Source organism: Mytilus trossulus, chromosome 1 (assembly GCF_036588685.1).
Source record: "Mytilus trossulus isolate FHL-02 chromosome 1, PNRI_Mtr1.1.1.hap1, whole genome shotgun sequence".
NCBI classification, from domain to species: Eukaryota; Metazoa; Mollusca; class Bivalvia; order Mytilida; family Mytilidae; genus Mytilus; species Mytilus trossulus.
In genome coordinates, this window is record NC_086373.1 from 2,043,232 (window position 1) to 2,068,819 (window position 25,588).

The 25,588-nt window shown below is 31.6% G+C and overlaps 2 protein-coding genes across 4 annotated transcripts in view; one reads left to right on the plus strand and one right to left on the minus strand.

Annotated features, from left to right (window-relative positions):
• Positions 1-647: 647 nt before the first annotated feature.
• Positions 648-11,801, plus strand: LOC134712173 (HMG box-containing protein 4-like). Of its 2 annotated transcripts, none has more exons than XM_063573443.1 (10): positions 648-751; positions 4,005-4,414; positions 5,019-5,850; positions 6,724-6,924; positions 7,481-7,518; positions 7,843-7,930; positions 8,802-8,866; positions 9,734-9,958; positions 10,429-10,521; positions 11,598-11,801. In XM_063573443.1, the coding sequence occupies exons 1-10, from the start codon at positions 718-720 to the stop codon at positions 11,763-11,765; spliced, it is 2,154 nt and encodes a 717-aa protein (XP_063429513.1). In that variant the 5' UTR covers positions 648-717; the 3' UTR covers positions 11,766-11,801. The 2 variants fall into 2 exon arrangements, with proteins under 2 accessions (XP_063429513.1, XP_063429524.1); XM_063573454.1 differs by lacking the exon at positions 648-751 and adding an exon at positions 3,398-3,628.
• A 7,297-nt stretch (positions 11,802-19,098) lies between these two features.
• The window catches only part of LOC134712178 (receptor-type tyrosine-protein phosphatase epsilon-like), a 141,134-nt gene continuing 134,644 nt past the window's right edge, over positions 19,099-25,588 (minus strand). For both annotated transcript variants that reach the window (XM_063573479.1, XM_063573468.1), the window contains 5 exons: positions 25,395-25,517; positions 24,613-24,663; positions 22,322-22,515; positions 20,610-20,745; positions 19,099-19,828 (listed from right to left, as the gene is read on the minus strand). In XM_063573479.1, the coding sequence (XP_063429549.1) occupies positions 19,118-19,828; positions 20,610-20,745; positions 22,322-22,515; positions 24,613-24,663; positions 25,395-25,517 (1,215 nt within the window). In that variant the 3' untranslated portion in view covers positions 19,099-19,117. The remainder of the gene's footprint in view (positions 19,829-20,609; positions 20,746-22,321; positions 22,516-24,612; positions 24,664-25,394; positions 25,518-25,588) is intronic.

Here is a 25,588-nt window from a genome sequence, read left to right on the forward strand (position 1 = left end):
ACAAAGAAATAGTGATGGAAACTTGTTAAAAATACGTTAATAACTTTTCAGTATATGGATATGGATAGTAAACTGCCCATTGCCAGAAAACAAAGAAATAGTGATGGAAACTTGTTAAAAATACGTTAATATAGTAATGCAAATAGACAGGAAATAAAAAAAAAATAATTAAAAACATTGATTTACAAAATTTTAATCTGCTAACCGAGTCCCTGTGGTGCCGATATGAACAGGTGCCGATTTGACTTGTACCCATACCAAAATTATACTCCAGATCGGCGTAAAATCCCTTATACATACGTTTAAAAATATTCAGTTGAGTTAAAAGGTAAAACTGTTAAAGGTTAAAAAGAGATTATAAAAAAAACCTCTTCTAGGGTATTCAATAAATGACTAGAAGTCCGGGTTTGTGAGGCCGATTTCGTTATATCATTATGCCGAGTTTGTTACAGGCCGAGTTATGTTTGGGGACGAGACTTCATCGATACCCCCTTTTTTTTTTTATTGAATACAGATTTTTTTTATTAAGAAAACAGCTTTTCAAACTCTCACTGAAGAACATGTTCAAAATTATCGATCAGAAAATTATTTTAATCTTTATCATTTTTCATATAAAATATTTTTACCTTATCATCACATAAGAAACCGGAAGCCAAGTTGTTTACATTTGACCGCGAAAGACAGCTTGCATTCAAACAGAGATTTAGCTTGTTTAAAATGTCCGGAAAGCGTAAAAGAGAAGAAGATGACGGTGATTTCCCCCCTCAATCAATTAAGTTGTCTGAAATTCCCAAAGAAAAAGTTACCACACACCCGTTCTCTTGGCATTTTGACCACATGCACTAGATGCTAGAGTATATATCTCTCAAAATGAGTCCACTCCTTGACGGGAAGATAGACAGATAGACGTTTCATGTAATAGTTAAGTTCCCTTCAATACACCTTATCGCCAATCCCGGCTGACGCAGACACTTGAACTTTTGATGCACACAACAATGACTTTTTCATTGTGGCGTCAGCTTTTTTGTTTTATGACGTCATAATTTTACGGGAACCTGTGTGATATCCAGTAATGGCGTACAAATAATGATAAGTTGTATGGGCTTCATCCCCTAGTCCTTCTCTCTGGAAAGTAAGAGGAAGGGGGTCTTTACAATCCATACTCAAATACCTGCCCAGGGATCTCCATGGCCTGTTTAACGATGGAGCCCTGCCATCGTTCAAATGTCTTGCGCCATCGTCAAATGACTCACGCCATCGTTCAATTGTCTTCCGCCATCGTTCAAAACTGTGATCGTTTTTTATAGCCTGACGCCATTTTTTTTTAGCAATTAAAATCAAATGCATGTAATTGCATAACCCTCAGGCTTCTTTTATAGTATAATCCAATACAGTTCTAAAGCCTGAGGGATCTCCGGATTAAGATCGCTAATCACTTGTACCTGAGCTTGTACAGGTAGATCAACAAACCAGACAGGAGAATATTATCTGATGATAGACAACATGGACAATTGATTCATTTGTCGAATTATTTATAAAGTTTCCGCAAATGCTTATGATAATTCAGATTAAATAAATAAATTAATAATCCAGTTACAAAGTTTAACAAGTCAAACACGTGTGTTTATTTTGACTTACACAATCAGCATCCCCCTTTTTAAGAAGTACAAATTAAGACGTAAAACAGTAATTATTATTTCATCGCAAATAACTCGAGTACTGCTGTATTGTAATGATAACATAGAATTACTTTAAAAGTTAAAAAGTAAAAACTTTAATATTTCATGAAAAGATATCGTATCGTAATTCCGAATTCATTTCGTAGTTTACAATCAAATTGATACATCCGCCTTTCCGGTTTCTTTTCAGACTCGAAAGATGCATGTTGCATAGCATTGATTTGCTACAAATGTAGATAAAGTCATTAAATACCTTTTCATTTGACAACGTTTTCTTTATAAATCTTTTTAAAATTTTAAATAAACCGTACGACCCGTTTTGTCGTTGCTGCAAACCAGCCATACCGGTAATGGGTTCATGACTTCTGAATTTGACAGTGTCCGTGAAAAATAAGCTCCACATGATTTTTAACCCCCATACAATTATTAAAAATAGCAAGAAAACTACATTAGGACCTTCGTGATAGCTATTGGTAATTCTCGACTAAGGTAAAGGGAGGGGCATGAGGGCTTGGCCTTTGAAGGGTTACAAACGGCAATTATTGAAAATATATATACTTCTATATAGTTTTTGTTAATGAAAATTCAAATAAATATAATTTAAATAAGCAATGAATTAGCATGTTCACCTAGCCTTATGTGGAGGGATGAAATACTTCGATCGCACTACACTGTACGGCGTAGGAAAGTTCTTTTCATTAGTATTTCTAATTATCGCAAAATTCTAAGGTTGTTTTGCAGAAAAGTTTAAACAGCATTAAACCTTGAAACAGTATATGATCAACAATCATGCAGAATGCTCAACTGGTTGAAACATGCATAAAAAATATCTTACACCTTTAATATACTCACATTAATTGGAACGAAAAAAATACATATACCCCCCCCCCAAAAAAAAATGTAAATTAGTCAATATTTTGGGACAACCCCTTCTTTATTTTATTCATTTTGCTAATAGTACTACCAACAAATATATATTAATTGATATAAAATATATACATGTACTAGACATATTTAACATGTGTGCCAAATTACTACATCAGGTGCAGATTTAACCAGTTACCAATTTGACCAGGTGCCAATTTAACCAAGTGCTGATTTGACTAAAATTCTATTAATATAATGAGCTTACAAATATTTTTCTTCTGTTTATTTGCATGATTCTAGTTATTATATCAGAAGAAAAGATGAACATGTAGCTATTTATTTTCTTGTGTAAGAATATTAAGTAATTGTTGACTTTTCCAATTTCAAATTATGCACAAACAATGACAAAGAAGGTTTTACTTTAAGTGCTGCATCATTAAATTCAGACTAACTCAGGAATACAACACAAATTCAAAATTTAGCATGTCCCAATAATCTTGAGAGAAAACATTTTTGATTGGCTGATTAATTTGATCATGAGAAACACAGACCTTGATTGGTTGATTACTTTCGAAATCCAGAACAATCATATTTTTCGTTTAGATTTTCACAAAATTGTGGTTTAGTGTATTTTTCACAATCAGGATCGTGCAATCGTGACAAAGGGTCAAAATCTTTTTCAGGCTTAAATTGGGAATGTTGGCAGGTACATAAATTATGTATCGCCAGATCATATATTTCGTACGTCATATGAATTCCTACATTGCATGCTTTTTCAACAGAGATTTTGACGTCACAATGCATTTTTAATAGTACGAAAACCCATGAGGAAAGGATACAGCTTTTTTTGGTGACTGAGCAACATGTTTCTGCAATAGAACCAGTTCTGCCAGGCACCTTGGTTGTTTCAATCATATATAAATTGTTAAGGCAAAGGAAAATATGTCCTTCTGCTTGTTAAGGCCATTACAAATGCAGAAATTTGGCTTATTCCTTTGATATTCTGACTTGTACAAAATGTACCTATTGCCATGTTCCACTGTGAGGCATTTGGAACTTGTAAAACTAGATGTGAACAAAAGGTAGGTAGTCTGTTTAGGTCTGTTTACTCTATACTGGAATTTGATTGGAAAATAAACATTAACTTCATTGCATGTCAATTATTATTGTACAATCAAATCCCAGAACATGTATATATAAAACTGACTGAAACTCCATCAAGCAAGTTAATCAGAGTTTTGCTTTGCATGCTTTTATAGAAGAGCAGTAACAAAACTGGATAATAGATAACTTGATATAAAGTGTCAGAGTAAAACTAATTGTATAAGTGATTGAGGTAACCAGTATATATGTATTTAAATCAGATTAAAATGAATAAGTTATTATTGTGCAATGATTTTATATGTATCTCTAACTTGTTTACAGAGATCTAATTTTTAAGTCTACTTTTAACTTCAGTGAAAAGATCCGGTAGAGCCAGGAAGAAACCAGCTCGATTTCTGGAAGAAGATGTTGACAAGTCATCGGATGATTCTGATGAATCTGACGAGGAATCTCCTCAAATCACCAAATCTGGTATCAAAACTCCACCTATTAAATCACCACCTCCACCGTCTAAACTCTTAATGCAGACCCTTCAGGCAGCACCAAAACCAATTATAATACAACCAGTTCAGCAGCAAATTAAAATACAGGTACCAGCACAGCAGCTTCTACAAACAGGTCCACAGATTACACCAATTGTCTCCCCTAAGATACCACTAAAGGTTATCACACAGATGGTGCCACAGCAGCAAGTTGTACATCAGTTAGTGCCCCTGTCACCAACAACACCTACAGATAATTCAGAGGCTGGCAAAAGAGGAAGGGTAAGATTAGATAAATAAATTAGTCAAGATACTAAAACAATATTGAAAGAAACAAAAAAAATTATAGAAAAGGAAATAGGAATTCTACATGTATTATAGCCCATCATATGCACAACTTATACATTGTACAAGTTCATGATGATGTTTACAAAATTTTTAAGATATAAGATACATGTACACATATAAAAGTATACATACATGACATACAGAATATAAATTATATACAAAACGTACTTACTTTCAATGAGTTGCTGATAAGTACCAAATGTACAGCATGAATTTGTACATGAATATGTACATGTACCAAAGGTCTGTGAAATTTCTGACCAAAAAAAGTATGCATACAATGTACATGTATTAATTTCCTTTCAAGGAAGTAGTTTTTGAACTGGTTCTCTGCAATGTAGAGCTATGATGAGAAGGAAATTTTTAAGTTATTTATCACGTTTATATACAACAATGATGACATCTGGCTTTTACTCAATTTTGATTAAGATGTAAAGAAACTAAGTTATACAAACCAAACATTATGGACAAATAAATAAGGAATAAGAACAGACAACCAATATTTTTGATTGAAGCAGAACAACTCTTTTAATTTTAGGTGCGTAAAAAGTCAGCTAAAGTAATTGAAATGGAAGAATTTGAAGAGGCAGAAAAAACTAAAACCAAAAAGCCTGGTGGGAAAAGTCCTGTTGTTATGTCTCCTCCCGTTCAACAGTCCCCCACTAAACAGCTCCCTCCCACTGGTATAACTATCGTCAGAAATGAACTTGGTCAGAGTGTAGTGTTATCAGTAGCCGGGGGTTTGCCTGGTATGGTTAAGGCCGAACCATCGCCACCATCAGCCAAAAAAACTAAATCCAGAGTAAAAATAAAAGAACCAGCAGAAGGATCTGAACTTTCTCAAAACTTGTTAGTAAAGGAAGAACCTAGTGACTTGTCATCAGTGGCAGAACTATCGGCTAATATCATGGCACAGGCACAAGGACTTCAGGGTGGCACACAGAAAGAAAAGCCGATTAAATCAGAACCTGTTACACCTAAAAAACAAGAATCTCCACCCTCTCCTTCAAAGAAAGGTAAAAGTGTCATTAAAATGTTACTCAATACTCCAACTCAGTTCTCTACACCTACCGTGTCTACTACGGCAATCAGTTCTGATAAACCTAAAGAACTCGACAAAAGTTCGGACTCTCTCAAATCAGAACCTAATGTTGTAGCAGCCGAAAGAATTGTTAAAAAAACTATTATTATGTCACCAAGTGATTTAGACGATGGCCATCAGTCCTATGATGATGAGGAGGACGATGAAGATTTTGATGATGAATTAGATGAGGATGATGAAGGTGATGATGAGGATGATATGGAATGGCAGTTTGAATCTCAAGACGGTACTTTGCTGGAGCAGGAGGAATTGGCTAGAAAGGCAAAAGGTAAATATCTAGGTTTTAAGTCTGTTTGTTTGATTCTATCAAATAGATAAAAATAAACATTATAGTTTAAAAATGACCAGAAGTTGCAATAGCAAAACGTTTGCAATTCCTAGCCAGATAAACAGTAAATTTGAAAAGGAATGCAGCACCATACAGCAAATACTCTAGAATCAGTGATTTACAAATTCACTATCAGTAACTGTGTTCAGCTGGTTGTCCTGTTTTGTAAGGAGATGTTTAGATCATTGGTGTCTTCCGTAATCATAATAATCATCGTAAACTTAATAACTTACAACTTCTTATCGTCTATGTGACTCTCGTCCTGAATATGGATGAAATATTTGCCACTGGACGTTAAGCAACCAACAATCAATCAATCTATGTGGCTCATTGTGTGTTAAACTATTTGAATTAAAACAGGATCAGTTCGTTGTGGAAATGTTGAAACCCTGATGAGTCTGTTACCATTTTACACTTTGAAATTATATTTGGAATGCAGTTGTTATATCAGTGTAAGCTTATATAGAACATCTCCTTTCTGTGGATATTATATATTTGGCCTCTCAGTCATGGATATTTGACTTTGAAGTGTTGCATATTTTACACATTTAACCATTGACATTTGGTCTCATTCTAATTATAGATTTTACACGTTAAACTATTGACATTTGGTCTCATTCTATTTATAGATTTTACACGTTAAACTATTGACATTTGGTCTCATTCTATTTATAGATTTTACACGTTAAACTATTGACATTTGGTCTCATTCTATTTATAGATTTTACACATTAAACTATTGACATTTGGTCTCATTCTATTTATAGATTTTACATGTTAAATTATTGACATTTGGTCTCATTCTATTTATAGATTTGACAGATGTTTCTCCAGTTGATCACAAAAAAGGAAAGAAGAAGACAAGTAAAAAGAAATCATCACTTGAAGAAGATGATTTTGATGACGAAGATTTTGGAGATGATGATGACGATGATGAAGAAGGAAATCTAGTTATAGCAGATGAAGTTAACAAGAAGAAGAAAACTACGAAGAAAGCACCATCTAAGAAGAAAGGTTTGGTGTTCTGATATGTTTACAAGTTGTCATGTTCATGATGTAACAATGTTCTTGATCAAAAATGTTTTTTTTTTTTATTATTATATCAATTACATAGAGATGTTCACTTTATAAGGTGAAAGGAAGCTAATTTATTATATTGTGATAAAGTATATTATTTTGGATTTGAAGAACTTAGAAATATAAATTGTATTTTTTGTTTTGTGCCTTATTTACCCTATGAAAAAAAATTACCAAAGATTGTTATAAGTAAATAAGTGGTATGTCCTATCAATACATTATTCCTTTATAAAATGATATAATAAAATAAGGTTTTTATTTTTGCGAAAAATGCGACAGAGTTGTAAACGCAATAATTTAAACTAGCATTTTGAAATATTTTATATGAATTAAACAGAATTTTTCTCAAAATCGTAAAAATTAAAATCGTATTTAAGTCTAAAATGACAAAAACGCAATAATAATTGCATGCAATAATTTCTGAATTTACATTATTCCTATATAAAATGATATAATAAAAGCAGTAACTGAATATTCTACAATCTATCTACAGGTGATACAAAGACTGGTGGTAAACCAGACAAACCTGTGGTAAGTCAGATACAGTTAAAAGTTCTAGAATCTTTATTTTTTATTTAACTATTAATAAAATCAGTTGATAAATGTATGGTTTTTACTTTAAAATATAAAAAAATTATATAAAAGTGCTTGTCTTGTCTGTATCAGAAACAAATCTATGCAAAAGTCTTCCAATTCTTTCAATTTTTGTTTTAAACAAAGATAAAATGCCTTTCTTTGAAGTGTTTCCTTATGCATGTTATGTGAAAGAATATTCTGGAAAATTAGAAGGTATTTTTACTCTTCAACTGACCAAATTTAGATTTATTACTGAGGATGTCCTCATTTTTGTTACAGAAAGAAAAGAAGAAGAAAAGGTTAACTGCATATACCATGTGGTGTAATTCTATGAGGACAAAAGTCCTGGCAGAAAGTCCAGGAATAGGTAACTTGGCCTTCGTTAGTCTTAAATTATTTTAATTAAAGTTTCTTGTGTACAATTTGGAAATTAGTATGGCGTTCATTATCACTAAACTAGTATATATTTGTTTAGGGGCCAGCTGAAGGATGCGTCCAGGTGCTGGAATTTCTCGTTACATTGAAGACCTGTTGGTGACCTTCTGCTGTTGTTTTTTCTATGGTCGGGTTGTTGTCTTTTTGACACATTCCCCATTTCCGTTTTCAATTTTCACTTATCAATTTATCAATACCATCGATATCAGACAAAATTATTGTACAGTGAAAAGCAATCACAAGGAAATTGTAGTGCAGATTTTCATTGGGCATTGATAATGTTAATTAATGTGATACTTTTTATAAGAAAGCTTCATATTACAGACTTTCAATGTAAATTCAATCATGACAAATCATTCGAACCAGACATTTTAGCTTTACTCCTTTCATAAAAAGATTAATGGTGCACCAGTAAGAAGTGAAAACATATTTATGATACTAGAAGTGCCCGTTATACAACATTGTGACTTCAATGATAAAAAGACCCCCTCCCCCCCAAAAAAAACCCAAGAAAACCCCCCAAAAAACATGTTATAAAATATTGTGATCTGCGAAATTGACAAAACTAGAAATACATGTAGCAGGGTTTGCGCTAAGTTACTGACTAAATAGAGTTCAAGAATTCTGGACTCATAAAATCTGTCATTTACTGACTCTATTTTTGCTATGGGGACTGAATCATTTAACAATAACAACAGTCTGTTGGGAATTGCCATGACCAAAAATGATGAGTCTCTAGAATCACATTTAAAAATCCTTAGTATATACCTTACATGTAGTACACAATTTTGACTTGTTTTCAGATTTTGCACAGCTTAGTAGAAGATTAGGAGAGATATGGCAAGGACTTCCATCCAGAGATAAAATGGTGGGTAATTGTTGTATTGAATTATCTAGAAAAAATATTAAATATACATCTGAAGTTTCTGTATCACAGAAATATATTTTTTCCAGTTTGACCACAGAATACATACCGTCCATATATATATATATATTAAAACTGACGTGGAAAGGTATCACTTGGCCACTAAAAGCTTCATTTTTATGAAGCCAAGGTGGCTGTGTGGTCAAGCGGGACGGCTACAGTGCAGGTGATTTGGTGTCACAAAATCATTAAACCCAACAATTTAAGATCTGGAAAGCAAATGTTTTGTTCTTCCCTCGCCGGGATTTGAACCCATGCATGCTACTGAGACACCATGACAACAAATGGCCTGCACTATAGCTGTCCGGCTAGACCACATGGGCTTATATATATATAAAATGTTAATATCTAGTGTTTTTAAATACCAGCTGTATTTGTATATTGTTCAGCTCTTAAAGGAATTTTTTTTAAATATTTTTGTATTTTTTGAAAACTAAATTAGGCTGAAATTGTATACAGCAAGAATGATAAACACGACTTTTTTACTCTTAAGAAAACATGGCCAATAGACACTAGATGAAAGATATTACCAATTAGAAGATTTTTATCAATTTTAATAATTTTTACAAACTATTTTGAACAATTAATAGATCCTCTAAAATTATACACAGCAAAAAGCATCGGCAACACAAGATTCACAAATGAGTCAATATGATTGACATTGTAAGTTGACTTCCTAGGAGTTCTTGCCCCTGAATCTTAAAGTTAGATAGATAGTTTGATACTTTGTCAAGAAAAAAGTTTTTTGTCCACACAAATTTCTTTCAACACAAATATGCCTGTTGTATTTTGTTTTTCTTTATACTACAGTCATGGAAAAGAAAGGCAAAGAAAGAAGCTAGAAAACTAATGGGTAAAGGACAATTAATCAGTACTGGTAAAGTGGCAACATCAACACCGGCAGCATCAGCCACTGTCCAGCAGAAGATATCACACCCACCAAAATCTGTGCCAGCAATCCACCATCCAACAGCTTCACAACAGAAGGCACTAATTGCTGCAGCAAAACAAGAGGATCATGCTATTCAGTTGAGGGTATGGCCTAATAATAATAACATGCTATTCAGTTGAGGGTATGGCCTAATAATAATAAAAATTGTATTGAGGATATACCCTATTTCATTGCTACCAATCTTTTGATTGAAAAGAAAGAGTATTTTCATGGACCATTAACATGGTTAACTTACATGTAATTGTTTTGCCAAAGCCTGCAAACCAGCTTATAGAAAACTTCTTTAAACACCTGTAACTATGGTTTTCAAAAAACAAAGCAAATTGGTATTAAAGGAATGATAATGAGTCCGCGGAAGTTAAAAAAAAGAACTTTTTACAGTAAAATTATATCCTGTTTTCTTTAGATCATCACTTTATATGTGAAAAACTTTTCATCTGAAACTACTTAATGGAAAAATAGGATAGGGTTTAAAAGTCAGCTATTGAATCAATGAAACAAAACGGAAAAAAAATCTATGCTATGTTACTGAGTTGTCATTTAATTTTTGCAGGGTTCTGGAATAGAGCCTATAGATGTTGCAGCTTATATTAAACTGGTAGGGGAGTCTCTTAGTATCATCGGTATGAGATTACAGGAACACAGAGTAAGTAGTTTACTTATATAAATAATACTGACTGGTTTACTGTTTCATTTAGGGAATGTCAAATAAACATATTGCATTGGTTTAAAACAGTTACATGAAACCAGGCATGACATTAAATAAGTTTTTAACATATATCATCTTTCATTAAATTATTATGTTTCTTCTTGCCCTATCTGACCCACAACCTTTTTTTCTCACTTACATGTCAGTGTTTGGGAAAGGGTTTTTCTAAACAAAAGTTTGTCTTGCTTTAGTCCCCCCTCTCCCCCGTCTTTATCAAATTAAAAAAAGACAAATAAACAAAGTCTAGATAGTAATTTATAAAAACAAATGTTTGGCTAGTCTGGAAATTTTAAATGCCTTGAAAACTCTGCAAAGAAATCCTAAGGAGTATGTTCGATAAGGTCCTAAAATGGCCCCCTTTTTTATCGTAAATTTCAAAATCGGATTTATCGACCAATATCACGATAAATTATAGCTAATACATAGACCAGCTAGGATATAAACCATTTTGTTGAAAATTTTACGTTTCTGCGTTTCATTATGACGTCACAAGTTGTACTCATACTGATTTTTCACGAAAAAATCAATGAAAATGGATGAATTTCCATAGATTATTGGACAGGAAACATGAAGCGCATTTGTCGACAACAAAGATCTTTTAAAATAATGTTTTTAAAGACATTTCACATGTCTTATTTGAATCTTAAGCTTGTCGACGCCTGCGCTCTATGTTTCCTGGTCCTTTATTTGGGTGAAATCTAGCTGATTTTGTCAAATTTCACCAAAATCCCTTATCTTGACCTTTTTTGGATGTAAAAATCAACGTGTTAGAATAAAACTTTGACAAACACAGTTCTGTTCAACTATCTAACATGTCTTTAAGGCAACTTAAAACATTTATTGTCTTGTAAATATGAACTTTATAATTGGGGCCAAATATGGCCCTTACCGAACTTACTCCTTTATGGTAATCTTGAAACTTTTGGCAAAAAGTTATGTTTAGTCAAGTATTGCCACCATGATAACTTACTGTGAGCCAGCTTTTTGTAATGAATACAACTTTCATCTTTCAGGGACTTATTGCTGTTCAAGGAAGTTTATCTGTGTTATTAGATTCGTTATTATGTGCATTAGGGCCACTTATGTGCTTAACAACACAAATTCCAGAACTTCATGGCTGCCCGGCAGAGACACACAGTAGAACATTAGACAATTTAGCCTATTTTATGCCAGGATTATAATTTTGTGTTTTATATATATATATGTTGTAAAGATAAAAAAATAAAAAATAAAAAATCATAAAAGGTGATCACTTTTTGCTGAGCCTATGACTTCTGTTGCAGAAAGCTATACAGATAGATAGATAAGATAAGATAAATTTATTTTAATAAAGTGTCACGTATTGATCTTACACAATAGTAAAATATTTACACAAGTACAATCACATAAAAAAGATCAACACCCAGCCTAAAAAGACTTATGAGACATATAAAACAGCTCAATCACACAATGTAAAAAAAAGAAATAATTAAAAAAAAAAAAGGAAATGATAAGAAATCTCATGTATTTATCTTGCAAACCTTTATAGGGATAGTGATCCGATCTGGTGGCAGTGGTGGTGTCAGCTTCAACAAACCTCTTGAAAACTTAATTTTAGAAGGTGGAAGACCTGGATGCTTCATACTTTGTATATATAGATGTCTTATGTTATGAAGGTTTTGTCTGTCATGTTCAATGTTCTTGATTCATTTTCATGCTTCAGTGACTTTTTGAAAATGAGTAATGTTTTGTTATGTTAATTTCATTCAACTTCGGAGTAACAGTTTCATCTGACCTTGACCTCATTTTATTGATCAGTAAACTAGGTTAATTTTTCGTGGTCATGTCCATATCTCAGATACTATATTTAGTGTATGGAATGATGATAAGGTGTACATGTCCAACTGGCAGGTGTCATCTGACCATGACCTCATTTTAATAGTTCAGTGGTTAAAGATAAGTTTGTGTTTTGGTCTTTGTTTCTTAAACTGTATGCAATGGTTCAACTATTTTTGGTGTATCATATGGAAATATTTTACAATGTTCATGTCAGTCTGGCAGGTTTTATTGGACCTTCACCTCATTTGAATGGTTCATTAATTTTTTCTGGTTAAGTTTGTTATTTAGAAACTATTTCACTATATTTGGGGTATGGAATGATTGTAAGGTGTACATGTATTTCTAGTTTAATTTATCTGACCTTGACTTCATTTTTCTTGGATCATGTTAAGTTTATGTGATACTTGTAGTAAAGCTTTATATTTATGACTATCAACATAAAATTAATGGTCAGTAAATAGATATAGGAAGATGTGGTGTGAGTAAAGCATGCAAGACATTTCAGAGTGTGAATAAACATGAGGGATTACAAATGACGTACAGTGAAACCTGTCATAATTTACCAATTTCCCAAGCTTTGATTAATTTCTGGGTAACCTTATTTATTCCAATTTGAACACAACATCCTTTTTGTTGGTAGAGGTTAGGTTTTTACAGTCAGATGTTACAAATGACTCGACTAGGCAATTATAAATTAAAAACAAAATCGAAACATGTCCACAAAACATAAAAGAATTTAAAATCAAGGGTGCTCCATAAGGGTTTGCAAGTTCCCCAAATGGCACCTGTTATGTCTTACAAATCAAACAACAAGTTGTCAAAAAAAGGAAAACAGTTATTTCCAATTCATAATTGTCTGTTGAAAGGCATGTCCACCCAACATAACAACAACATGTATGGATTTGAACATTTTGAATGATCAGAAATATATCATTTGCCCCTGGTAATCATATACACTGTAATTGCAACATTGGAGAAACTTATACACATATTGTGTAAGTATAATTCATACCAGTAGAGTCAAAGTGAGTATATGATGGAGAGTTGTCTCATTGACACTTATACCACATCTAGATCTTATATCTATAGGCTGTTCCTTCTAGTGGACATCAAATTACTACATAAGTAATATTAAAATCTATCATTGTAAAAATTTATTGATAAAAATGTAACAAACTGGTTATGAACTATAAATATGAATGTGAAAAAAAAATATTCTTTAACAATTTCTTAATAGGAATGCAAGAATATCTATATGTACAAACATGAAAACCTTTCTTTTATTTGTCATATTGGAATGCTATGTAGAGAGGAATGCTATTTGTACAAAATACACAATATAATCTGATAAAAAAGAAAAACACAACTCATTACAAGAAAATGTCAATCAAAATGCTACTCCCTTGCCTTAGAAAAGAAATCTTTATCTTTTACCTTCAAACAGACTACAACTTACATATAGAGTTTTTTTTTTTTAGGTATGAAGGATTAATGATTATTAAATTATCATTAATCTTGTATGACATTAATTCTGAAAAAAATCTAGAAAAACCTTTCAAGATATGTACATAAAATCTGTTATTTTATTAATGGATAGAAAAACTTTTATTTTTGGCTCTTTTATAAGTGAAAATCTTCATTCTATAGGACATAAAATAGGCATCACCAAACACAATTATACTAGAATAATATTTGGTGGTCCAAAGCATGACAGATTTGGTCTAAGCAGGGTAAGTAACTCTTAGGCAGGTCGGGCCATCATAAATAAGAATAAAATGCAGATGCACATTACAATATAACTACTGGCATGAATTCTCATCAAACTATCCCTGAAATCTTCCAACTTTACAAATATATTCAGTGGAATGAAAAGAGCAATATATTTTCATCTTGCAGTAAAAAAATATAAAAAGTACATTTTTATTCTGAAATAATGTGAAATTTTAAATTTCATTTTATATTACATCAACATTTACAAGCCTTTAATAATACATAAAATGTATAGGTAAATTATACTCATTAATACAGACTTCTAGGGGTTTCAAAAATACAATACTTATGCTTTAAAAGAGATGCAGATTATAAGTCAATAAGACAGCATCCCAACAACACACACACAAACAAAATCAGACCAAGGTTAACATATGGTCTAAAACATTCTCACATAAGTGATAGGACCAGTGATGAGTTTCACAAGAAATCTTATGACTAAAGTTTATTGTAAGTTATGAATAATTTTGTCAGGCACCAGGCACTGTTAATCATGAGATTTAAAAATTATTTGGTCATGGTGAATTTTATTCTACTAAAACACATAATAAATATGGCTTCAACTAATAAAAGAGGTTTCTCCCTATACTCAGCAGTTTTCAACAACAGACTCATAAAATTGTCCATGACAATACCTTTATCTCCTGTCTATACAAGCTGTATTTCTAACATAGATAATATCAGACTATTTAAAACTAAAGCAATAAAACATTAAGATAACACGGTAAACCAGGGAATTTTTAAAACAGTTTGTTTTATTTCAATAGAGACAAATAACAAGAAAATGAAAAATCTGGATCTCATTTAAATGAAAACAATAAGGACTTCTGTAAATTGCCAAAAATATTTTGATGCAAATCGGTAAGAAAAGGCTAGAAGTTTAACATTAAATGGTCTAAGAAGAGTTGCATTCACAAGGTACGACAACTAGTTCCAAAAATGGTCAAATCAAATTCATGGTATAGTTTGATAACTGCACATGATAAAAAACATTCCTACCAAGTATGATTGCATCCTATCAAACAGTTTCAGAGAAGTTGTATTCACAAGAAAAGTCTGGCAAAACATTCAGACTAGGGGATCAAGGAGAGGAGGCAGGTTCAAAAGTGAACTGAAGTGTGAAGATATGACAAAACAGGGATAACTTAACACTACACAAAAGATGCTCCGAGTTGCTGAAAGAAAGCTCCAAGAACACATATTTCTGTTTCAATTTGAAGAAAACCACTTTATACTATTCTACTGGTGGGTATTACTAACAGTTTTTGATTCTGTGTGTTTTGTTTGGTTTACATTAATCGTAACATATATAAACTGTGTATATATTAAATAACTTACTGTATAGTATACTTATAGACAAAACAACTGCTCAATTAACAGAAAAAACTAGAAATTCAAACATTCAATTTGCATAAAATAAATACATGTTCATAATTATATACTTAAAAAAAGAAAGATTCATACAGTTTTTCAATTGAATGAAAAGCCCAAATTATGATGGATGTTATAAGGGGGTATCATGGGGGGTTCTAATCCCGGATCCCGCTTACTGTTTTGTCAGATTCCTGTATTCGGCTTATAATGCTCTACGTAAGCAATTCTCAAATTTTTGTAATTTCCTGTGTCCCACCATACCTTTTTTCCTGTTTTCAAGGCACAATAATTTGACTTTCCTGTTTCAAGCTTACGAAAAATCGGCAATCCCACGTCACGACAAGACCCCAATGAGACCCTCTTATAAGAACTCTGAAACATTTACAGTAAAATTAACTAAATCCAAGCTGTTTTCTTCTACTGTTAATCTGAAACTTTTGTACGCTAAGACAGTGACTGTTCAACATATTTTATAGGTATTCAATTACTGTTCCCTGTCTGTGTATTTATTTTAACAAATATAATGTTCAAGACTTTTTTTTAAATAACTTACTCTATAGTATGTTTGCTTTATCAATGTATCAATGTATCGATGAATTTCTATATTATAAAATCACTTTGTAGTGTGTGATCAATGCACAAAGGAAGGTGAATAAATATTGTTAAAGACTATTTTTGACAATTGAACAAACCTAAACAATATAATAAGTCAAATGTAAAGTCAAACAGTAACTATGATGATGAGCCTTGTAATGAGCAACAAATTTATGGAATTTGTATGAAAAACAAATTTCACAACCAACATGAGTTTTAACAACCTATAAACATGAATATTATTATTTCAATAATTACAAGTCATTTACATTCAACAAATAAAAATAAAACATCAAACTTTAACACAAAATCTTACTGGTCCCTAGTTAACAAACATCTAACAGGAACCTAGTCAACCTAATCTATAAAAAACATTGCATCTTCTTTTGTCATGTTTACAAATATTGGCATGTGAAAATTACCATACATACACAGCATAATCAAATATTTCAAATTCCCTTCAAACAATAACATGTGTCATCATAAATAACTGTCCGTAACTCAGCTTAACTCATTGAATCATTCTATTATTAAGATAACTATAAATCCATAAAAATATTTCAAGGAAATTTTATTCACAAAATGGGGAAAATTACCATTACTTTGTTTATATAAGCTATAGAAGAGGCAAAATCTGTGAATTTAAAAAATAATTGTTTTTTTTTCTTTTTTTAGATATTTGCAGTTGTGTATAGTTATAAACATACACTATTTTCAAATGGCCTGTTGGTGGCAAAAGTTCACAATAATCCTTACCTAATATTCTACAATATTTGTTGTTGTGAATAATCAGTATTGATAACAGGAATGTGTCCCCAGTACACAGGTGCCCCACTCACACTCTCATTTTCTGTGTTCAGTGGACAGTAAAAATTGGGGTAAAAACTCTAATTTGGCATTAAAATTAGAAAGATCATATCCTAGGGAACATGTGAACTACATTTCAAATTAACTTCCACTTCATCAAAAACTACCTTGACCAAAAACTTTAACCAAAACTTTAACTTGAAGTGGGACTGAAGGATGGACGAACGAATGAACAGACAAACAGACCAGAAAACATAATGCCCCTCTTCTATCGTAGGTGGACATAAAAATGTATTTGAATAGCACTAATAACATTTTAAAGCTGCATGTACATGTATAACATTATTAGTGTATACACAAACATCTAACACTTAAAAAACCCATAAAAAGTGACGAAATATTCACATATACATTAAAACATTTTATACACTTATGTATTACAAAATTACACATGCATAGCACCATGATTTCATAAAGAGTATTGGTTTGAAGAAAATGTTCAGACAATCAGCATAATATTCACAAAATGGAACTACACAGCAATAAATTATTCACTCACTCCGAGTTACACAGAAGTTTAAAACTTGTTACATGTATAAACCTAAAGCTTTTATAGCAAAATAATTTTGACCTTTTAAATAGGCTATTTGCCAATTCCTGAAATTAGAGATCCCCTTGAAATCCCTTTTATAGTTGTCTCCCTTATGAGGGACATTTTTTTTTGTCTACAATGGAGAGCTAGTAGAAAAAGCAAATCTTCCTGTGGGTAATGTGAGTAATCTATAAGAACCACTTTATGATTGACAAAGGGAAGTAATTTGCTTAAAGAGTGTGTAATAACAGAATAAAATTGGTAATTGGCAAATGGACTATTGTATGGTAAATGGATCAAAAATTGATGATACAGATAGTCTTGCAGTACTTAATCAAATGGTTCTTAATTAAGGTGGTACCCAATACTTTCTTTAAAATTAGTTTAATTTTCATAAAATTTGTCAAATTGTTTACTTTGACTCTTTAACAAAAATATAAAAAAATAAAAAATTTTGAACCAACCATTTTGTCAAAAAAATTACACTGGTTATATAGCAATTTGACGAACACCAATTTTGATCATTGAGAAGCTTAATATTTCTTTTACAACACAACGTAATTAAAACATTTTGCTGACTTTACAGAGTTATTTCCCTGTAGTGTTAGGTACCACCTTAAGTTCAATATGCAACTTTATTTGGATATGTAAGAAGGAGGGTATAACTATAATTTTTAAATGGCTTTGTTAAAACAGGGATTAAAACTAATTTTCTGTGGCTATTTTTAACCTGTGTTTAAGAGTAATCTCCCCTTGTAAGATAAAGGTTAAAGAGTAAATCACTTTTGATGTCTTTTATTGTTTAGTAGTTAATTTCATCAGCAGGTGGTTCAACAGTTTCTTCCTCTAGAAGAGTTACGTTGTAATTTCATTTGGTTTTATAGACAGGGTTTGACAAATATTTTTTGTAGTTATAAGGCAGGGTTTGACAAATATTTAGAGTGATTTTGAGGCAGGGTTTAACAAATATTTCTGCAGATATAAGGCAGGGTTTAACAAATATTTCCAATGGTTTTCTAGTTAAGGTTTAACAGGAGTGGTTTTGTAGAATGGTCTGACAGTATTTTCCTGTGGGATTTAACAGTAATTACATTTTATATCAGGTTTTGATAAGTTCTGCACATAAGTTTATAATAAATTTGAATTTTGTTCAATAACTCAATTAATGCTTAACTTGATATCCATGAATATTAGTATTATTAGTACATGATCTTTAAAAAATACTAATAAATCGACAGCATTTGAATAATCTGTATCATTGCATTTCTCCAGGAAGATGAACACATTTGGCAAAAATGACTCAATAATATCAAACATGAGATAATATCATATGTGAGATAATATCCTACATGAAATAATATCATATATGAGATAATATCCTACACAAAATAATGTCAAACATGAGATAATATCCTACATGAGATTTCATACATGAGATAATATCATATGTGAGATAATATCAAACATTAAATAATATCATATATGAGATAATATCCTACACAAGATATCATCCTTCATGAGATAATATCAAACATGAGATAATATCTAACATAAGATAATATCCTACATGAGATAAAATCAGACATGAGATAAATTTGTTGAAAGACAAACATGATTTTGATTTTCAATGTCTATACTGATCATTTCTAGTTGGTCCGTTGCATCTTGTCTCTTTAAGGCAGGTTTTGGTCGTCTAGTTTTACTACTAGATATAGACGGCACCTTGTGAGGAGTGTAGTATTCCATACTCTGAGCTGACCCCGAGGGACTTCTACATACTGAAGGTTTAGTCCGTCTATCAACCTGTACTAATTTTGAGCTAACACTGCCATTACCCATGCTAATGTTTGGTGAACCATTCATTTTTCCGTTGGTCTTTTTCCTTGAATCTTTCAACCGCACTGAATTTTGTCGTGATGAATTATTTGACATTGCATTCTCATAATTACTGTCAGATGAAGAATTACTTGAAATATCTGTGTGAGGAATTTGCAGCTGTGTAACTGGGCGTTTACACGTAGCAATGTGTCCTCTTGCTGCTAGACAAATACCGTCCATAGAAGGTGTCTGGTCACCAGCAGTGTAAAAACTTAACTGTGATGACCTACTTATCTCGTCTAACTGATCTTCTAACAACATGTGGTGGCTATTCTGTGTTTCTAACAGTCCATATCCACGATTAATTTGACCTTCCTTAGCGGCGGGTCCTGTTATCACAATTTTAGGTTTGTTCTCTTGCATCATTGCCAGAAAAGACACCAACAAGGAATACGAAAAAATATACTCCATCTAAAACGAGAAACAAATTCATTTAGTTGTTATATGTTAATTAATCTCATCATGAATTAGAGTCATGTAAAGTCATGTTTATAATAAAAAAAAATCCCCCCTACTGATAAAATCTTTTTTCGACCAAAGCTCTTATACATATCAAATGTCGATATGGTTTTAATTTATATATATGTACTTAAATGTTATTATAACACCTTTGACTGCCTATTTTGATATTTTTATGCCCCATTTATGAGCATTATGTTTTCTGGTCTGTGCGTCAGTTCGTCCGTCTGTTTGTTTGTTCCTCTGTCCCGTTTCAGGTTGAAGTTTTTAATGAAGTTGAAGTCCAATCAACTTGTAACTTAGTACACATGTTCCTTTTGATATGATCTGTCTAATTTTAATGCCAAATTAGAGATTTATGCTCCATTTATTGGCTTTATGTTTTCTGGTCTATGCGTCCATTTGTTCGTTCGTTTGTCTGTCCCCCTTGAGGTTAAATTTTTTGGTCAAGGTAGTTTTTGATAAAGTTGAAGTCCAATCAACTTGAAACTTAGTATACATGTTCCTTATGATATGATATTTCTAAATTTAATGCCAAAATAGAGATTTTATCCCATTTTCACAGTCCACGGAACATAGAAAATGAGTGCAAATGGGCCATCTGTATACTTAGGACACATTCTTGTTATTTATATAATGAGGGATTGTCAATAACTCTCAAGGATATTTCCCCACTTACATAAGAATTTTAAAGATATTTGAAAATCATTTACATCCAAGTACAGTTACTTACTACATTAGGAATCAAAGCAGGCCTATTTTTCTTCACTATTCGTACTGCACCAAAAACATCCACTTCACCTTCAGCTTTTAATTGATCACAGCAAATGTTGGCTACACAATAAACTCCACATCGACTCATTCCATCTCTTCAAAAAAATAATGGTTTCAAATTTGCATCTTTGTTACAAGTTATACATTATGAATCCAAAAAGGTGTAGATAGTTTTTCCACCATTACCTCTTGAAATCAAACAGAATAAAACACCATTTAGTGGTTTCAGAGTTGATCAAGTCAAAATAGCAAAAATATACAATGTAAAGTAAATGTGAATTATTGGAATTAAAAGCCACAGCTTACTATTTTTTGGAAGGGACTTTGTTTGTCACATAACTATGCAATGTTGATCATCTCAATATAATGCAACTGCAAAAAAAAATCAAACCTATTCAAGGGGAGACTATTTAGTTGGTCACTTAAATTTATAAGCTTCTGATTAAAATTGTAAATTCAGAAAATGTTGCATATATTTATTATTGTGAAACAAATCATTGCCATTTCTGGAGAAGCTGCATATAGATAAATGTACTAGATATTTCTTGCAAGTTCATAAAATTGCAATACTTATAGGATTCAATGGATTATTTCACTTTGACATGACAATCAGAGGGGACATTTGTGATATTCTTTATAATTTGACATGCCACACACAATATGCAATAGATAATTTTGAATACCTGACACACACAGGGTTCAATGACTTACTTTAACATGACACACACAGGATTAAATGATTTACTTTGACATGACACACACAGGATTTAATGACTTACTTTGACACGACACACACAGAATTTAATGACTTACTTTGACATGACACACACAGAATTTAATGAATTACTTTGACATGACACACACATAATTTAATGACTTTGACATGACACAGAATTTAATGACTTACTTTGACATGACACATACAGGGTTTAATGACTTACTTTGACATGACACACACATAATTTAATGGATTATTTGACTTCCTTAGACATGACACACACAGGGTTTAATGACTTACTTTGATGTGACACACACAGGGTTTAATAACTTACTTTGATGTGACACACACATAATAATTGGCTAATTTCACTTACTTAGACATGACACACACAGGATTGAATGACTTACTTAGACATGACACACACATGGTTTAATAACTTACTTAGACATGACACACACAGGGTTTAATGACTTACTTTGACATGACACACACAGGGTTTAATAACTTACTTTGACATGACACACACAGGATTTAATGACTTACTTAGACATGCCACACCCAGGGTTTAATGACTTACTTAGACATGCCACACCCAGGGTTTAATGACTTACTTTGACATGACACACACAGGGTTTAATGACTTACTTAGACATGACACACATAGGGTTTAATGACTTACTTAGACATGAAATACACAGAATTTAATGACTTACTTTGACATGACACACACAGGATTTAATGACTTACTTAGACATGACACACACAGGGTTAATGACTTACTTTGACATGACACACACAGGGTTTAATGACTTACTTAGACATGAAATACACAGAATTTAATGACTTACTTTGACATGACACACACAGGATTTAATGACTTACTTAGACATGACACACACAGGGTTTAATGACTTACTTTGACATGACACACAGAGGATTTAATGACTTACTTTGACATGACACATACAGGATTTAATGGATTATTCCTATGCTGCCATTGTTCTACCAGCTCCATGAGGTAGATAAGAGATTTAGAATTCATTGAGTCTTTCTCTCTTCCTAACCAGCATGTTAAATGAAACATCCTAACGGTCACTAGTTCCTGGGAAAGTTCTGTCTGAAGCATTGGCATGCAGCTTAAATTCTGAAAAAAATATCATATCTATACTGTACATATCAAAACTATATACAATATGGTTTTTGTCTGAAAATGCAAAACCAAATGACTGCCATTGGACAATTAAAAAACACTTATCATACTATGCAACCTGTACCCTTTATTGTGACCTGATATAATAGAACAATATCTAATTGCACTGCAGCTCCATTTAAAAGATTATTTGATAGAAGGCTACAAAATATGTCTGGTTAACTGATTATGAATGAATTTTTGTTTAAAAGTCTTTTGAGATCAAGGTCAGGTCTACAGGTATCCTGTTTTTTTTTTTTTATATCAACAATCCATCTTTTTTTCATTTTGTGCTGTTCAAGGTTAAATGGGTTGCATGTTCACAGACATTAGCTTAGCATTGTCATATATTTTTAATAAAATATATTGAGTGTCTGCAAGAACAAGAAAATTATCTATGTAATGAATGAATAAATAATTTATTAAAGTGCAACCTGAATTGCCATAATATAAAACATATGTTGTGACCATTGGTAATTTCAGCCAGCCTTATAGGCTTAGGAAGCACTGTCATTTTAAAACATTATCATACATGTATAGCTACATTTGATTTTTTTTGTAATTTATTTTTATTTCATCTGATTTCATCATCAGCTACATTTGATTTGATACAGTTTTATGTCGTGTAGTTTTGTTAAACATGTTAAAGTAAGAGTGTTTATATAACATCTTGTCTTATCCTTAAACAGTCTATGACAAAGTTTGCCACAGTTTTCTGGTTGCTCGTTAACAGTTCTTTTAGTGCTTCTTCTGGGGAGTCAAAGTTAATATAATAAAAGTGACTTCTCATCTGAGTTCGTTTCTATAGGCAAGATAAGAATACAAAATTCTAATCCTGGTATCTATGATGACTTTATTTACATGTAAAGACAGAAGTCCTATAGTAAGTTGTTTTGTTGCTTCTCATTTGCATACAAAAAACACCATGAATAAATTTGACAATTCAAAACCTGTCAAAAGGTTTGCTTTCTATGCCACTATGTTATAATGAATACTGATTGATGTTGATAAACCAGTTCTTTTAATTCAAATAGCAAAGCAGTTATCTCAACCTCCACAGAAAAGAGTAGAATTTTAAATAAAATGACCAAATTCATGAGCTAATTAGGCAGAGTAAGACCTTCATCCCATCTTCTTTCATTGTGCAACAATCAAATTAATGTCTGTATGCTACAGTTTGGTATAAAGGTGCATTTATTTTCTATAGACATGAACAGATTTCTGTTTTTTTTTTCTATATAAAAAATCATGCTTAAAGTTTAAATTAGTATGAAAATGTAAAACCCATGCAATATGCAATTTAGTAATATAAATTTATTTCCCTTGATTCAGGAAGATGAGGATAAAGAGTTCCTAGCCCAGAATGTTTTCAGAGGGATTAGAGTGTGAATAATCTTCCTAATCTACATAAGCTTAGGGAAATGTATGTCTAATTCAACTGTGTAAAACCTATACTACTTCCTGAATATAAAATATTCATGTGCATAATTTCTTTTCAAATTCTATTGCTTTTAAAATTTTACTTGGCAATAAACACATCAGAAACTACTTTTTTTTTAATACTATCAGTATGTTAATGTTTGGAAACCTTTTTTTATAAACTCCAAAACTTCAATACTCCAATTAATGTCATCACACCAGATAGAGGGGAATATAAAGTTTTGTTCAATTTTTGTCACATGGGAAGGTCTCAACCATCCAAAAATTGATTTAGCTATATATATTTAATACATGCAGTGGTGTTGTTTCATGTAATTATTATCCATGAAAAAGATTTAAGATAACCATACAATTTTCATGATGCAAGAGTGAGAATTTAAAATAAATCCATGCAGTTTTGTAAAGTATTGCTATTTTAAGAACAATCCATATCAAAAGTGGTACAATAAAGTGTAATAATCATCATATATGTAAAAAGAACTTTTTAAAAATATTTCATCTGAATTTTTAAACAAACAAATTCATGCCAAAAATAAGTCTGAATGAACAGAAAATGGTGATGCTGAAGAAACTGTAAATTGGCAAAGGGCCATAACCCAAACTATTTCATACCAATGCACCACATCCAAGCTTCAGTAATGAATCATATTGAGTTTTTGGTAGCTAAAATATAAACCATGTCCCATTATATATGCAAAGCAGAACAAATTATGATTAAAATAATAGAGCTTATGATTTTAGTCGATCTTTAACCTAGTCTTTAACATGAAATTTAATTTTCTATAAACAAAAATTGAAGGTCATATCTGCAAAATATTACAGACATCAAAATGAATTTAAATTCATTTATCAAATACAGTTGCCTGGCATAAACCTTGAGTTTACTTATATTATCAAGGAGTTTATTCAATTTGCCTTTTATTTTAAGGAAATAACCCAAATATAAATCAAAGCAAATTGATCATGATTAAATTTTCTCTTATTTGACTCATAAAAAAGCAATGAAATTGTGAATTCAAATTCATATGGAGTCAGCAAAAAAACACCTAACCACAAAAACAATATTCATGAGAATAAGTTGGTTGACAGTATATAGATGGATGTTTTGAAAATAATAATGGTAAACTTCAAGTTGCTAAATAACTATGGACGTGAAATGATAAACTTTCAACAACCCATTTTCAAGTTTTTATAAGCTGAAATCTATGACTGTAATATTAAAATGATATGAAATAATTCTAAAGAACATGTGCTTTGAGTTATATGTGTATATAGATATGTAAGCTATTGTAATGAAGAAAAGTTTATTTGGATTTCATAAGATGATATCAAATATTCCCAACACCATTGAGTAGTTCTATAATAAATGGCAGCTAAATTTTATAAACTAATACCTTTCTTATAGAGAATGCTCTGACTGTAATATTGTTGAGCTTCTGACTGGCTAGGAATCTGACAGCTATTGGACCAAACTTCTGTTCCTCTTCGGTCCATGATGGCCAGAAACAGGGATACTTCTACAAAGTAAATAACTTAATTAAATCTCTTCTATCACCAAGAGAAGCAAGATTCAAAACTGTATCAAAAC